Source organism: Siniperca chuatsi, linkage group LG12 (genome assembly GCF_020085105.1).
Source record: "Siniperca chuatsi isolate FFG_IHB_CAS linkage group LG12, ASM2008510v1, whole genome shotgun sequence".
In the NCBI taxonomy this organism is placed as follows: domain Eukaryota; kingdom Metazoa; phylum Chordata; class Actinopteri; order Centrarchiformes; family Sinipercidae; genus Siniperca; species Siniperca chuatsi.
This window is the reverse complement of record NC_058053.1, coordinates 19,905,518-19,922,515: the sequence shown is the minus strand read 5'-3', so window position 1 is coordinate 19,922,515 and position 16,998 is coordinate 19,905,518. Positions and strand designations below refer to the sequence as shown.

At 36.4% G+C, this 16,998-nt stretch overlaps 1 protein-coding gene across 5 annotated transcripts; it reads left to right on the top strand.

Annotated features, from left to right (window-relative positions):
- The first annotated feature begins 3,340 nt into the window (after window positions 1–3,340).
- Window positions 3,341–16,666, top strand: scel (sciellin). 5 transcript variants are annotated; one of them, XM_044217276.1, is made up of 26 exons: window positions 3,349–3,586; window positions 4,951–4,988; window positions 5,692–5,764; window positions 5,997–6,059; window positions 6,203–6,274; window positions 6,378–6,410; window positions 6,552–6,578; window positions 6,667–6,702; window positions 6,797–6,841; window positions 6,936–7,010; window positions 7,086–7,154; window positions 8,146–8,214; window positions 8,310–8,378; window positions 8,477–8,533; window positions 9,867–9,935; window positions 10,039–10,092; window positions 10,179–10,220; window positions 10,334–10,402; window positions 10,627–10,677; window positions 11,704–11,769; window positions 11,898–11,951; window positions 12,075–12,137; window positions 12,253–12,327; window positions 13,555–13,663; window positions 14,883–14,985; window positions 15,131–16,666. In XM_044217276.1, the coding sequence occupies exons 2-26, from the start codon at window positions 4,964–4,966 to the stop codon at window positions 15,145–15,147; spliced, it is 1,485 nt and encodes a 494-aa protein (XP_044073211.1). In that variant the 5' UTR covers window positions 3,349–3,586; window positions 4,951–4,963; the 3' UTR covers window positions 15,148–16,666. The 5 variants fall into 5 exon arrangements, with proteins under 5 accessions (XP_044073213.1, XP_044073214.1, XP_044073215.1 ...); XM_044217278.1 differs by lacking the exon at window positions 10,627–10,677 and having other exon boundaries at window positions 3,341–3,586; XM_044217279.1 differs by lacking the exon at window positions 8,477–8,533 and having other exon boundaries at window positions 3,343–3,586.
- Window positions 16,667–16,998: the final 332 nt, after the last annotated feature.

The following is a 16,998-nucleotide window of genomic DNA, read 5'->3' as shown; positions in this document are numbered from 1 at the left end:
GTCGCTAGCATGCCGGGATATTTTCATACAACTAAAACGGGGCGATGCTATCATTGATTTATTTAAACAATTACCTACCCGTGTACAATTATTCTGATGTATTGTTCACCGTGACAGTCGTGGAAGTGAAAGATAGCAATATAGAACCATATAGGTTATTTTGCAGACTGCACAGTTTGAATCTGGACATTTAATTTGCAGAGGTTCATCCAGGGCCCCTCCCAGTTTGATCTAATATTGGCACACTGAGATACTTTTAAAAGCGATTCAGTTCTTTGAGGTCCGGTTTGACCTTTAAAAACAGTGTTGCATTATGTTAAGACTGCTTTGATTTTATAGTTTATAATTTCTTCTCTGCTAATATAATTTACAATCCATTTACTACTGTTCCATAAATAGCAGCTGGGATAATGTTCAGTGTTAGTACTTCCGTCTCCAGTGACCACTGTGTAATGGTGAAATGTTGCCATTTAATCTCAAGTGCCTTCTTAAACAACTAATTAATTTGCTCAAGGATTGCAGCCATCCTTTGATTAAATCTTAGTGGTACAGTGGTCTTCTTCTCTGAGCAGGCCTTATAGCCGAGGCCTACATGACTCCATCTACTTACAGCAAAAGATGCACCTTTATATGAACATAGATGATGTGGCTCACACTTATTGACATAGCAGATGCAGTATATGTTTATTTATGCCTACAATTAAAATTGCATGGGGATACTGAACTGCCTCAGTAATGCAACATGCAGATTATGATGAGTGTAATACTTGCACTGCACCTTCTGACAGGGGCGACACAAGGGAGCAGGAATAATGCAGGAGGGGCGGGGAGCTGGGAGACTTTACTGCCATTACAACTGTAAACACATTGCAATGCAAAGGTGGACTCAGAAAACAGGTGCAGGCAGTGCACAATTCACAGAAATGTACATAATATGTCACTTATGCAGGTATATCTGACTGGGTACACGTGTGAACATGTATTTAAATGCTCCACTCAAATCAATCTCCCGAATGTCAAAGTTAGATTTAATATCATCTTTTTCTTAAAGGCGGTATAAATGTATGTATGTGTGGATGTGCATGCACATTTATTGAGAGAGAGAGGAACAGAGAAAGAGATTTACACAGACCCCAGTGGTGCTTTATTGGCTGCAAGGCATTGCAATGGCCCAATGACAAGAGAGGGGTCGGTCTACAGTCTCTTCTCATAGCAACCCAGGAAGCATTCGGACATTATCATGCGCAGTATCAGAGTGCCAGTGTGTATCAGTGATGACAACTGACTCTTAACAGAAGAATTTATTAATTTAAAACTGAGGGATTGTGCTATTCAGATTTCAGTATGAAATATTGGAAGTGAAAAGCAGCCCAGTTGAAGTGTATTGTAAAAAGTTCCCCTTTTCCTAGTGGTCTTTAGGTAAAAGATTATAAAAAGAGAATGATTTGGCATTAAATTGTGTAACCCAAAGATGCAGCCACACCCAGAGGGTGCTCAAATAACCCCTGGTTGTCTCAGCTCTGTCCTGTTAGAACAAATGGAGGGAGTAAGGGTGGGATATCTAGGCCAATACAATGCCATAGGTCAGGCAAGAGTGTCACAAGCATGGGCTGAACTGAACATCCAGGGACTGGGGTTGGGGTAAAAAGCCTAGATAGGGTGTTGAGTGAGTCAGTGTCATCAGTTGTCCTGAAACAATACCTCTTAATGTGGTCCAGTTCAGAAATAATGGAGTGATGATGTTCATAACTAAGAGAAGAATTATTGTGTCAGTTTGTATTTCCTTGTGGAAAAGAAATACACAGAATCTCTGTTCCTTTTTTTGTGTGCCTTGACTTTCATACTATCTCTTTCAGTCACCATAGTAGAACAATGTAGTGAGTGTCAAATCATCAGGAAGTGTGTTGCCTTGGGCAACTTGTAATATTTATTTATTTTAATAGAGTTGCACAACCAGTACTGTCATTTCCATCATTATTGCTCTATCGCCACCCAGTGTCAGTTATTTCCACTTGAATTCATGCATCCATAAAGAGGGCAGGAGATTATTGTTGACTGCAGGAATTCATTATAGAACTTCCCAGCTGTTTCTTAATGACAACGATACCAAAATGCTAAATTTGAGCTTCATTGTGGTTATTTTGTGACTTCATTTCTATCACTTAATTAGCTGAATATGTTGCTAGCTCAGGTAGAGTGAAGTGAACATGGTTAATTTTATTGTGTCTCCTTTAAAATGTGATATTCAGCCGTGCTTGTTGATACGGATATGTCTTTCTATTAAATATTTGCTTCAGCCCATTGATTCAGCCCGTAGCCTGGTAGTTTGATCATTGCAGAGAAGTCTGCATTCCTTTCGTGCTGTCACTGTGACTAGGAGGGGTTCACCTCTCAGTATCATGTTGTCACACCCCAGCGTGCTATGCACCTATTATACTTTTTATTATCCTGAACACGGCACTCCCAGTAATGAAGCTCACAGTCACAGACAGTATGACATTTATAGTTCTGATTGTCACTTTAATTTAATGTGTATTCCTGATGATTTAGACTTCGATGTATCAAGGAACCCTATATCTCCTGTAACTGTCATGAAGCATCTCCCCTTTAGATGGCAGTACAGATGGCCTGGTCTTAACCATTATGATTATACATGATATTAAATGCCATTTGGTAGAAGTTTCATTCAAAGTTCCAGTGCTTAAGGCTGTGGTGAGACCAGCTCAGGCATCATTGGTCACTTGTGTGACATGTGTGCCCATCTTGATGTTTAATTTTCTTTGTGACAAAACTGTGAAGGTGTAAGTACTCATCTCAGACATTATGACATTTATCGGACCTCAGCGAGTGACGATTGATCCTATAACCTGAGACTGAAAATCATGTTGAAACCACTTTACCATATAGTACTTTTACTAGCATACACATGTAAAGTGCAAAATCCACTGTCAGCCAGGTATTAAAACGTCAACAGGATATTAAGACACAATCATAATGCAGGGTAATGCTTTGGAAGGGGCCTGTCTCTCATTTTATGTTTAAAGTGGCAAGTCTGTCATATTTCCAGACCAAAGATCAGTATATATTATAGTTTTACTTGCATTATGTCACAGTGAATATGGATCAAATGTTTCAAATTGGAAATTACTATTTAAAACTGTCTCCATTAAATCATATACCTTTAAGTCGAGGGCCATTATAGGTTTAAGAAACACAAAATCCCACACCCACTTTGCAGTTCTGTTTCTGTGACACTTAAAGTAAGTTGAATTGCAGGTCCTTCAGCACTCCACCCCATTCCACTTTTTTCAACCTACAAACAGACAGCAGAGCAATTAAGGTATACATGGTGATGACGGAAAGAGAAAAAAATATACAGGAAGAGAGAGAGAAAGAGAGAGTATTCTTTGATTGTTGTCTGAAGCCACACCCTTAGGTGGCCTTGGAATCTCCTCCCTTAAGGTTAAAAGCATAAGGAATTAAAGGGTGTGATTGCAAACTGCAGAGTATTAGACAGGTATTAAGACCTGAGCTTTAGTGAGAATTGGCATTATCTGTCCGGCAAGTCACAGAAGCTTTTGTGGAGGTATGTACCCCATCTCTTTCCAAAATCATTTGTCAGTTTCCAGTTTACACTAATATTTTCGTGTGATGATATTTCAGAGATTCAGTGATTTTATGTCTGGTACTGAGTTCTTTGAGACAAGATGTTTTGTACCAAGGTGCAATGGTCCTGGAAAAACAGAAACAAAAACATATTGTAAATTAGGATAATGCAATGATCTAACTATGACTGCAGTGTGTTCATTACAGAATGTACTTTTTAAGTGACTTTACTGTGAGTGTGTGTATTAATGATATATTGATTCACTATAGACTTGGGTACATCACACACACATATACACACACTCTAGGATTTCATGTCTCAAGCTCGCTATTAACTCTTATTGCTTAACATGAACTTTATACCTAGAAATCTGATGGTGCATAGCAAACATTAACAGTTTGCATTTTTTAGTGATAACCCGTTCAGTTGGAACAGCACAAACTGGACTGGATCGTCTACATCATATGATCTAGTGATAATATATTTAAAGTAACCCGTAGACATACAAATAAGAACTGGTTTAAGAACCAGTGTGTTATTGGACAGTACATTTGGATTATTACTGCATTATCCTCAAGACCAAAGTTTTAAATCCTCCAGTCTTACAAGGCTCAAAAACATGTAGACTCAGAGAAAAGAAATTAGACTTAATTTTTTTTTTGTTTTAGCTCTTCACCTCAAAACCTCAAAATTATATAGACAACACTGAACACACTGTTTTTAGACTAATAGCACTCATCAGACAGTAGACTGATAACTGGACAAAGGTTGTATTTCCAGTTATTACTTCCTTCACAGCTGTAGATATCTGCCTTAAGGTTTCTGATATGGAAGTGGTTGCATTGGAGCATGCGTGTAGTCAAAAAGACTTTATCTTTATCATCAATAGCCAATGGCATGTCACCTTAACGCCCCTCTGTTTTGCCGACAATGGTGTGTTTGGAGAAGGTGTGTTATGGCGGGTGGGTGTGTATTCATGTGGGTGCAAATCAGGACAAACCAGTTTAGGGCTTAATCAGTGAGTCTGGGATTGAGCAGAACTTTAAACGATTTATGTCATGCACAGTGACAAACACAGCATGGCATGTTCACAGAACCAACCTGACAAGAATGTGCATATGAGTGCTTATGAGGAGAAAACATGACAGACATATACTGTAGATAAAAAACACTGATTGCTAGGCTTTTTGAGTTGAGTTTATATGTGTACTGATCTCAGGTTAAACTTCAACACAGAGCATGCACTGAATATGAAAGGTCTCAGCCCACAGTACCACCTAGTGGCTAATATACTGTAGTTTCACTATGTGATGAATTCCCTTCTTGTTCTTTCACACTTTCAGGTGAAGTTACAAAATGAGCAGGTATTCATCCCAGACTTGTAAGTATTGAGACATATCAAATAATAAAATACCAAAAGCAATTGAATTTTCCATGTAGTGCTGGTACTTTAGAAACAAGATTCAAGATTCAAAGGTTAAATTTGTCACACGATGCTCATACAATTTAATAATAATTCATACTTACTACTTAATACTTTAATATTTATATTAGACTGCATGTATTTATATATTTTTTATCTTTGAGATTACATTTCTTTTTATCTCTAATTCTCATTTGACCTTTTATTCTAATCATTATTATTTATTGCACACTTTTAGCACAGTCTTAAGAAATGCCACCCTGCATTTCACTGCACATATTGTTTGAGCATGCGACAAATAAAATATTTTGTCCTTTGAATATGCACAGCAATTGGTGGCATATCAATCAATAAATTAAGCTTTATTTTTTTATAGCACCTTTCATACAGGTTAGTGTAATTCATAGTGCTTTGCAGATGACTGAACTGACTGAAGCTGATAGTAAACACTACAAATGTAAACAGTAAAACAATTTGAGACTAATGCACACAAAAAATGGAATAAATAAAATAAAATAGATTAAATTAGATTTAAAAACAGTAAAATAGATCAAAGACAATGACAAATAACAGCATACTCTGTCTTGAGGCTGTTCTGAAAATGTGTGACTGCTTTGAATATGCGAGCTGGAGACAAGTTTTTCTTGTCTTGTGTTTGCAGCCAAGAGCACCTCTTCTCTGCTGAAAGACGGTAGCTGGATCAAAAAAATGGATGATGAGGATGAAGCTATTGAGTAAGTCATGTAAACATAATGGCTGAAACACAGATACAATATTCCACACTGGCAAATGGGGTTTACATACACACACACACCTAAGAACTGTTGGGTGTGACTTGTAGTTCATATCTCAGTTTACCTTCAACTTAAAAAAGCCTCCTTCTGCATTCCTTTTGCAAGTTACAGTGTTGAGACATCTCTGGTGGTATGAATGAATACATTTTATTATCCTTTTTTCCTCCTTCAGCCAAGACCAAAACTTTGCCAAAACTGTTCTAGGCCGGTACAGATCCAATGAAGCACTTGACAGGTAAAACAAATGTTTCAGCTTTTCCTTGAATAAAGGACAAAATAATGGGAAACTATTATTTACTGTGGCGACTGGGTGTAATGTAAATAATAATATGAGTCATTAATCCTTACTTAATGTAATTCATTGTCTTTTGCTCATAGTTCAGAGGCTGAAGAATCAAAAAACAACAAAACTATAAGCACTTCAACATCTGTGCAGGCTCTCAGCAAGAGGTATCATGTTTATAACATTCTGGTATCTTTTTATGATACTGATTTTTTAACAAACATAGCAGCAGCAGACTGTGACCTTTGAGTATGATTTCTGTCATTGCAGATTCAGCGGAAGTCAGGATGAGCTGAGGAGCGGGTTGGTACAGTATTTATACAGTATTATAGTTTTTTCCTCTGCACACTGTAATCATTTTTGCCTGTTAATTTTTGCTCTAAACCTTCATCCAAGTCAAAGTTACTGAACTGTGGCTTAATAATGCTTCTCTTCTACTCCCAGCAAGACTACATCCTCCTATACCAAAAGGTACATTTCCATAATGACACAACTAATGGTACAATATCTAGTGATTTTTTTTAGGAAATCATCTGAATAATCTGCCTCTTTGTTGCAGCACATATTCAACCTTGAAGTCAGATTCTCCCAAAACGTATGTAAAACTCCAGCTTATTACACACAATGCAAACATCAACAGAGAAACAATAAATATAATGTGTAATTTTGTATTTATCATGACACTACAGCACCACCACATCCAAGACTACTGTCACAGAGGAACCTAAGAAAGGGTACACAACAAATATTTGCAACAAACCAGGGAACCAAGGGAAAATATTACGCCTATACATTTTGTAAATTTGTATTGTATTATTCCTCCTTTAGCACCACAACCACTACGATCACCAAGGACGGCAAAACCACCACTGAGACCACCATCACCACCACCCAGAGTGTTAGGTAGAGAATTATAATGTATCATCTTATCACACTTTGAGTCTGTGTTAGCTTAATCACAACTTAGTTGTCTTGCAGATCCCCTGTGTTGAAAAATCCCACCAAGACCGAGACGTTCACTGAGCGGGTCAAGTCTTCAAGCAAAGGGTAAAAATATACTGCTATATTAATCAGTGGTGGAAGAAGTACTTAGATGCTTTAAAGTACAAGTACCAGTACAACAATGTAAAAATACTCCATTACAAAAACAATGTCCTGCATTCAAAATTTTACAGTACAAAGTAAAAGTACAGAAGTAGCATCAGCAAAATGTACTTTAAGTATCAAAAGTAAAAGTACTCATTCTGCAGGAAAATGGCCCCTGTGAGTGTTTTATTATTATACTGTATATTACATTATTAGGCAGTGCCATTTAAGGTCTGCTTACATGTAAATACATCAACAACAATGATCCAGTAATATAATAATATAACACTGACAGGGGACATTCTGCATAGTGAGTACTTTTACTTTTGATACTTAAAGTACATTTTTGCCAATACTTCTTTATGTTTACTTAGTAGTAAAAGTTTGAAGGTAGTACTTTGACTTGAAATTGAGTATTTTCAAGCTGTGTTATTGCTGCTTTTACTTAAGTAAATCATCTGAATGCTTCTTATTACTTATCAATGCATCAGCAGCATTTTACTGTTGTAGCTGGTCAAAGTGGAGCTAGTTTTAACTACTTTATATACAGTTAGTACAGTAGTTTAGTTCAGTGGTTCCAAGTGGGTCATAAGATAAATCTGAGGGGGTCATGAGATGATTATTGGGGTCGGGAAAAAAATATGACGTTCTGCAGCACAAATTCATATTCTTATTTTTGGATTTATAGGATAATTTTACCTCTTTGGGACTCTGACAGTTTAAATGAATTTAAATGAAACCATATGAGAAGTTGAGAAGGGAAATGTCTCTTTGGTGTAACTGCTAACAATTTATAGACATCTGAAATGTGACAAGGGGTCCCAAGTACAGCAGACTGCTTTTTATAAGATGTCACAAGCCAAAAAGGTTGGGAACCACTGGTTTAATCTTTAACAGTTCATTGTGTTTTTTATAAACTGATCTGTGATTGAAGTAACATCTTTTCACACAGGCTGAGCCCAACCTACTCACCTACCAAAACAACCAAAGTGACTGAGACAACTGTTACCAGCAATAAAGAGTAAGATATTGTCAGATTATTAAAAACGTGTTATTAAATTACAGTAGAATTTAAATCTATTTGTCACTTACAATTTAACCTGTATTTCTGTGCAGTGCGGAGGACAAACTTTATGACAAACTCATCCCCTCGTTTATCAAGGATGATTTCTCACCCATGGACAGGTGATATTGTCATTCATCAAGCTTTGAAAATGAATTATATTGATCCTGATGCCAACCAATCAGTAATTAAATCATATAATAACGTATATTCTTTACAGCAAAACAACTGTCTCCACGACTGAGACTGTGCTGGTGAAAAGCAGCACTGACATTAAGTGAGTTTCAGCCCATAGTAGGTATAATCCCACTGGGAGGCTGTGTACTATCTTGGTGACATTATATTCAAGTTAATCAGATGAAAGTACTTTGTCTTTTTTTTTCATAGATAATATTGAAGGTCCAGTATGAAACATTTAGGAGGAGCTATTGGCAGAAATTGAATAGAATATTTATAAGTATGTTTTCATTAGTGCAATCGTCTAAAGCCAAGAATTGTTGTTTTTTTTTATTACCTTTGAATAAGCCGTTTTATCTACAGAAGGTAGATGTCCCTTTCCATGGAGGTCGGCATTTTGCACCACCATGTTTCTACAGTAGCCCAATCACAGGTTCTATATAGGGCCATATTTTCTCCAACACGCTTGAAACGTGTAAGAAATCCCATCAAAATACGAAAACCAATAATGAAATGATCCTACTAACAGTTATTGTCTGTACTGTCTTTGTAGCCAAAGCCTGACATATCTTACTCGTCTGTGCCTTACAGCTCCATTGTTGTCCAAAAACAAGTAAAAACACATCAGTGAGCCTTGGGTGACATGTTCCTTCATTACAAAGAACATGGGCACTGTAGTTTACTTTGAGTCCATACCACATACAACATCCTGCAGCACTAACTCAGTAGAGCATCAAATGTATATTAGTCCGCCGCTGAAAATAGTCCCCAACAAATGTACCATTTACTCCTGTTTAAGTAATGTTTGCTAAAAATTGCCCAGTTGATTAAGGAAATGACCAAGCCTTTTTTATGAAATGAAATTATATAAATATTTACATCTTCAGTGAGAACCAAAGGGCTTGGGGCTGAGTGCCGCAGACAGGGAAGTAATTAAGTTCTGAGAGAAGCATTGTTGGTTTCATGCGATTTGTTGCAGAAAAGAAAAATATAGAGTAATGTTGGCCTTATCCTTTAAAACTTTGACTTCAACAAGAATATCCTCTGTATACTGTAATGTCACTGAGCCCTTACATAATGAATTTTCATCTCGAGAGACATGTGGGGGTGTGACTGGTGTGTAAGTGTATAGTGTGGTCTTCCAGTGCCTGGTGCCCCCTTCAGTATGTCTCCGTGCCTTACAGCCACAGAGCGAGGATAACAATGGATAAATAAAACAATGACATTTTAAGTAATATTATGCTACCATTATTGGTTTCTGTTTTACATTTTAAGTGAGACTATGTAACTTTTGAAAGAACAAATAACAGAATGTTCCTCCTGGAAAAGAAAAGTTGAATTCATAAGCAATAAAAAGCACCTTTACTCAATTTAATACACTCATATACTTAAATCTATACATCACTTATAATTTAACCTGTATTTCTGTGCAGTGCGGAGAACAAATATTACGATAAACCCATCCCCTCGTCTATCAAGGAAGATTTCTCACCCATGGACAGGTGATATTTTCATTCATCAAGCCTAGAAAATGCCTTATATTGATCATGACGCCAGGAAATCAGTGATTATATACTGTAATAACGTATATTTTCTAATTTACAGCAAAACAACTGTCTCCAGTACCAAGACTATGACAGTGAAAAGCAGTGGTAATGGGTGAGTTACTGCAGACTTTTACAACTGTGACAGTAACATTAAATACCAGAACGGTCAGATAAAAATATTTTGTCTTGTTTTTTCAGAGATGGTATTAAAACTACAACCACGACAAGGACTTCCTCTATGTAAGATAAACCTTCATCAATCATTTTTTGAATATATATACTCTCAAAAAATGAGGATTGCACTCACAGACACTCATAATCACCATATATTCATAATATTGTTGTCTTTACAGGGCTGAGGATGACCTGTATGGCACCCTTTTGCCAAAATCCATGACATCTGATCTGCCTTCTCCTGTCAGGTGAGATGTCTTAGTGAATAACTTTTAACAAAACACACAACCATTTAATTATCCTGTCAGTGAACTATCCCATGTCATTTTCTCAGCACTACCAGCATCAGAAAGACAGAAATAGTCACAGTGGAGAGCAGCAGGAAATGAATGAATGAGAATGTGCAATAGTTCTTTGTATGTACAGTATAGTTATTCCAGTTTCTTCTGACATTGTCTTTGGTGCCATTTAGAGAAGGAAACCCAGCTCTGGCATCACCATCCTCCACCCAGAAAACCAGCAGGTAAACATGCTGACTACTGTGCAATGCACTTTAAGCTGATAGAGAACCCCAACATCTCAGAACTTTTAAAGGGTCAAATAGGATAAAATGGAGTTAAGATGCCCCCTTAAGCACATTGTCGAATAATCTACTTAGTGTTGGAATGTGTGTATGTACAGAATGATCGTATCTAAACCACTCCAGATTTGGTGGGCATGTGTTGGTCGAGTATTAAATGCAGTTGTCAAATCATCAATCATTGTAAAATAAGTTAGATTTTAGCTATCTACGGATTTTATAATGTACATAACAAATATTATCTAATCAAGAGCATTTTTTAATTGATTTGTCATTTACAGTGACTAAAATAAAATCTTTTTAAAAGGCCAAGGTGACTAAAACAGGCTACTTTAATGAAGTTTAGCTTTAAAAGGTTTAGGCCTAAAATAAAACAATAAGAACAATAAGAACAAACAATATTTAAATTCATTTTTTACATTTTAAAGAGAGATCTATGACTAAATTATTTATTCTTCACTTTTTTCTGAATGCTAAATGTAGTTAGCATTTATGTTTTTCTGTCAACAAATAAGTTAGCAGCATTCATAGTTTATTTCAGAGATCATGGTATTTGTATCTTTTATGCGTTTTTACACATCAATAAACAAGACTTGGAGTCTAAAGCCATGCTATGCTCTCTGATGCAGTACTTTGCATGCTCAGAATGACGACGCTAACATGTTAAGAAGGTATAATGTTTACCATGTTCACAGTCATAATTCAGTGTTTTAGCATACTAACATTTGTAAACACAAAGTATAGCTGAGACTGATGGGAGTGTCATTAGTTTTGCAAGTATTTAGTATTTAGAATTAACAAGCTTTATTGAGACAACTGATACAACAAAAAATAGTATTTGTGATACATAAATTATAGCATGGTATCTGAGTTATAATATCATTATTAAGATTTAAATAAATACATTAATAAAAGCAATGTTCAGTTGCTACCACATCCAACTAATTCCTATGCCTCTTTGACACGCAGCTACAAATCGTACAATGATGATATTCCCTCCACCCGCACCACCTCCTACACCGTCAGTAGCAGCAGGTAATCATTTGACTATTATCAACATCTCTTACACTCAAACACACACCTCTTGCAGGTGTCTGTCTGCCTATACAATGTGGCTGTAGTCTTTTTACTATCCCTAATTTGTTCTGTGTTTGCACACACAGTGATGACTACAGCAGCGACCGTAAAAGCTACTCTTACTCCAGACCAGACTCCAGGTAAGAAGCAGAGCAAACTAAGACCTTACATAATTATTTTTCTTTTCATTCTCTCTTAGTGCAGTAAGTAAGAAACATCCTAAATCTCACATGTGATCTGTGGTTCATTTTGTCTTTGTATAGTTATGAGTACAGCAGTGTCACCAGTCCCTCTGTCTACAGCACAACATCATACAGGAGCAGCAGGTATTCAATGATATTAAATATGGCTGGGCTTAGATATTGGTCTACAAACATGACATGAGAGTAAAGCAAGACTCTGTCACTTGTAGAAACTGATGAAACTGTGTAACTCTCACAGCAGGTCAGATGACAGTCTGGGAGATCCAATCTACTCTAAATCCTCCATGACGAATGTGTATGCATCTCCTGAAAGGTGGGAAAAGTGCAACAACATTCTTTCTTGACCTTGGAAACAGTAGTTTACAAGAAACAAGACTATGAAGATGAAGATGTCCACAGCTATACTAGCAGCTCGGTGAGGCTGCACTCAGGCACAGCAGTACTTCGAGCTAAATGCTAATGTCAGCATGCTAACATGCTCAACAAAGCTAACATGATGATGTTAAGCAGGTATAATGTTTGCCATGCTCACTATCTTAGTTTAGCGTGTTAGCATGCTAACTGCTAATTAGCACAATACACAAATCACACCCAAGGCTGAGGGAATGTCCGCTGGTTTTTGGTCATAAACTAAAGTATTGGACACATTTAAATTTTGACCTGATGGTGGTGCTACATGAAAAGTTAAGAGATCACAAATGTTATTGCAATCCATCCTGAAGGGGCAGGAACTAAATTTCATGGCAATCCATCCAACAGTTTTTGAGACATTTCACTCAAAACTGCAAATGTCAACTTCAGGGTGGCGCTAGAGGAAAAGTCAGGGGATCACCAAAGTTATTGGGATTCATCATCTGAGGACCATGAATACCTGTAAAAACGTTCATGACAGTCCATCCAATAATAGAATAGAATATCTTTATTGTCATTGCACACGTACAACGAGATTAAATTTGCAGCTTCCGTACTTGATGCTATAAAACAATAAGGGTAAAAAAACAAATAAAACTAAGATAAAATAGCAGTAAGTAGCATAAAGTGACTAACAGTATCAGGCAGTAATAAATAGTTCTACAGCTCAGGTGTGCAAAGCAGCAACTGTATAGCTTATTTGGTGGCATAGTGCAGTATGTGTGGTGCATACGAGTCAGTTGTCTATCACAGTCAGTGATAGACCTGATGACCTGACCTTGCCACATGCTCCTAGTGTCAGCGCTGTGGAAGTGGTGTTCTGCCCATTGTAATAATAATAATAATAATAATGATGCTGGGATAGTTTAGTCTGGGCCAAAGTGGTGGACTGATCGAGGGACCAACAGACAGACATTGCCATCCCTAGAGCAAACACATGGCTAAAAACTTTAACTCGAGGTCCACTTATTAGCTTTTTCCTAGAGTTTTCAACCTACATGTAGTATGGAGCGTGGGCTATGTTCTTTTGTCAAACTACTGTTTCCAAGGTCAAGAATGAACTTAGAATATATGATGATGTTCTTTTAATATACTGTAAAACACTTTTGTCAACATCTGTCCCATACAGGACAGTGCTTGAGAAAGACCTGTGCACCATCTGCCGTAAGCCCTTCACTAGTGATGCCAAGATGGTCCTGGATGAGATGAAGATCAACTGCCACGCTTCCTGCTTTAAAGTGAGCCGATTAGTTTTGCCTCTCCTTTCATAAAGCAAGCAGTGGTTGAAGAAGAAGTATTTAGATGCTTTACTTAAGTAAAAGTAGCAATTTCACACTATACAAGTATTATTAGAAAAATGTATATGATTGATTTGTTACTACTTATGCATTAAAGGACAACATTTTAATGTTATAGCTGGTCAAGGTACTGTAGAGCAAATACGTATACTGTTTGTAGTTTAATCAGTAATAATGCATTATGTTTTAAAAAGTGGTCATATATTGACAATGTACCCCATAGGCCTTTTTCACAGCAGACATTTTGAGTTGTCATTGTAGGTAAAGCACAGGTGCTGCTAATAACATTAACGGTGGCTCTGCTCTATTCAAGGGTCCCAGTATGCCATGACAGTGTGACAGTGAGCCAGCATACACAAAACCAGGGGCTAAATGCTAAATGGAATTCAGCCTTCATTAATTTTATTATGTATTTACACCTGGACTTTTCCTACTGTGACAACTCAAAATATCTTCTGTGAAATTCTTATTAGTGCACAGAATTGGGGACATCACATAATTCCCTGTATAGTTCCACCCAATTTACATCAGCCAGAATAATTGAAAACGCCTGTGTGGGTTTTCAGAGTCTTTAATTTGGAAAGTAACAAGTAACTTTCAGATAAATGTAGTGTAGTAAAAGGCACAATATTTTCCTTCCAAAATGTAGGGAAATAGAATTATATATAAATATATATATATATATATATATATATATATATATATATATATATATATATATAAAACAATCACTAACTCTGGTTTGGTCAAAATAAATCCTTAATTCACTGTGTTAGATGGGAAAAGAAACAGCCGTTATATTGCTTTCCTCAAAACCAACAGTTTCACAGGGAGGAACTCACATGCACTAACATGCACCAAAGGCCAGACGCTACCAAAACAAAGAACAGAGCAGCAGAGGGAGTGTGAAGTCATTCTCTGCTCAGGACGCCATTACTCCACTATATTTTTACATAGCAAATAGTTGTTTGTTGCTATATTAATGTTCAGAATCTCATATACAGAACCTTTACGTAACCTTCAAGTACCTCAAAATTGTACTTAAGTTTAGTAAATGTACTTAGTTACTTTCTGGCACTGGCAACAAGATGTTATTAGGACGTGTGCAGCTGGCTGCTCAGCGTGTATCTCTTTCCTCATATGAGTGTTTGTTTGGCAGTGTGAGGTGTGTAACAGCACTCTGGGTAATATGAAAGCTGGGGACAGCATGTGGATCTACAAACGCATGGTGCACTGTGAGAACTGCTTTGAGATCACCAGAGGTAAAAGAGTTTACTTCCAGTTCTTCATCTTCATGAAAGTCAAAGTCCAGAGAATAAATGTTTATATGTATTTGTTTAGTTTGTTTGCTGAAAAATTATGAAAACACCTTGAATTAAACAGGTAATATTCTTTTTTTCCCCACAGATAAATGGAGACGCTAAGTTTTTCCTTAAGCCTTCACTGGAGATGCAGCTCATGTGGTTAAAGATAAAATGGATTACTGTTTATCAATATATTTTGGGTGACATGGGTTGTCCTGTACATGTTTCTGCAAGCTGACAGAGCTTTATCTGGGTGTTTTGACAAATGTCAGTTACATTATAAATAATTTTAGTAACATGCACACACTATTGCAGCTAGTTTTAACTGTGTTGTTGACACCATGATATTGCTGTTTCTGTATCTACCCCTTTCACAAATTTAAAATAGTATTTCTGATATGCAGCCTTTAGGGGGACTCGTGTGTAATATGACGGGAGATATTGCAAGATTTATGGCCGGGGGCTTTTTCTGTGTGCAATAAAGGCAATCAACATATCTTCATCTAAAGAAATTAGTAAAAATGTGTCAATTATTTTGGTGTTAAGTTAACCTGTTTTTTGTTCATAATTATTCTTATGTATGATGAATGGTGATCTGAGGTATATTTGTTTTCTTTTTAGTGTCATAAAATGTACCATTTGAAATTAAGTTATTTAACAGAATTAATTATATTTTAATAGATTGTCTTTCATTTAAGAGAATACAGTTTAATATTGTATCAATGTGTTCTCTTTCTCAGATGTATTTTATACAGTATACTAGCAGGGATAGTCCGGGTTTTTTTTCTTGTGTTCTTTGCTTGATTACGTGATAACCTTGCCACAGATTTGCTGGAAATATTTCTTTGTATTCATGAAGAGGTTTTTGCCATAGCACTGACTAACAAGTGAACCTTTTTAATACAGACGTAGCCCATTTGACCTAAAATTTCTGCCCAATCCCTTCCTAAAACCTGGATTGGGTTGCACTAGCTATTCAGAAATTCATAAGTTTGTGTGTGTGAAATCCTTACTAAGTGCTTAGTAACTATTTGCTAGTTTAAAAGCTTGATTCGAGCTGCACCAATACAACTTTAATGTCTTAGCCAGTACAGTCTTTACTAATGTGTAATGCTTTGTTCTCCCAATATATAAACAGCCACATGTACACAAGTCTGTAAACCACATATGAGTAGGCTGTTGCAATTTATAAATTACTTTCTGTTATACTTATGACCTGATGCTAGATCAGTAAAATAATTGGTATTAGTCATATTACCACAATAATTGCAATGAATGGGTTGTTAGGAAACATTTGTAGCACACTCCAATCAAAAGCAATCAACTATGGAAACAGAAAGGCTCTGTAGCATCACAAACTGTACCATTATTGCCAAAAATAACAGTTGTAATAATGTTTTTAGTGGGCCTAGCCATATGTTAAACTTAACTGCCTATTTGTTTGTTTTATTTATAAATGCATACACGGAGAAATGTGTTTCAAAGTTAGCAATATTCATGACCTTTAGAGTGAGAGGGAACTATCTTATTATGCTAACCTAACCAATTATTAGCATAACATTTTGTTATTTGATGTGTTATTTTTGTGAAATTTAATTTAACATTTTCAGTTATCATTATTAAACATAATTTTATCAAGTGTCAGTTTAAGCAGTTATATCCTTCATATTTCATGAAATCTCTTTTACTCTTCAAACTAAATGGGACAGGTTAGTTATGTCTAGGTTAGTTTTGTCCGTTAGCTCAGTTAGCTCTGCAACAGTTAGCTACGCCTTGCAGTTAATGGGTGTAAATATTTTGTAACAACTAATCTCTATGTAAGAAGTTTGTGTGGGTTAACCTGTTTTATTTTACTAAATCTCCACTAACACTTCTGTTATAATGAAGCTAAATCTGAACTTATAAAGAGCTAGCTCAACTGGCTCATGGGGGATGTTTACATTCTACCAAAAAATTACACATAGTAGGTAT

Bases quoted from the DNA above. Each gene is read 5' to 3' on its own strand.
- scel (XM_044217276.1), top strand. From the start codon at position 4,964: ATGAGCAGGTATTCATCCCAGACTT. The intron at 6,579-6,666 runs GTACATTTCCAT...TCTTTGTTGCAG, and splicing joins ACATCCTCCTATACCAAAAG to CACATATTCAACCTTGAAGT. The intron at 10,403-10,626 runs GTGAGATGTCTT...GGTGCCATTTAG, and splicing joins GATCTGCCTTCTCCTGTCAG to AGAAGGAAACCCAGCTCTGG.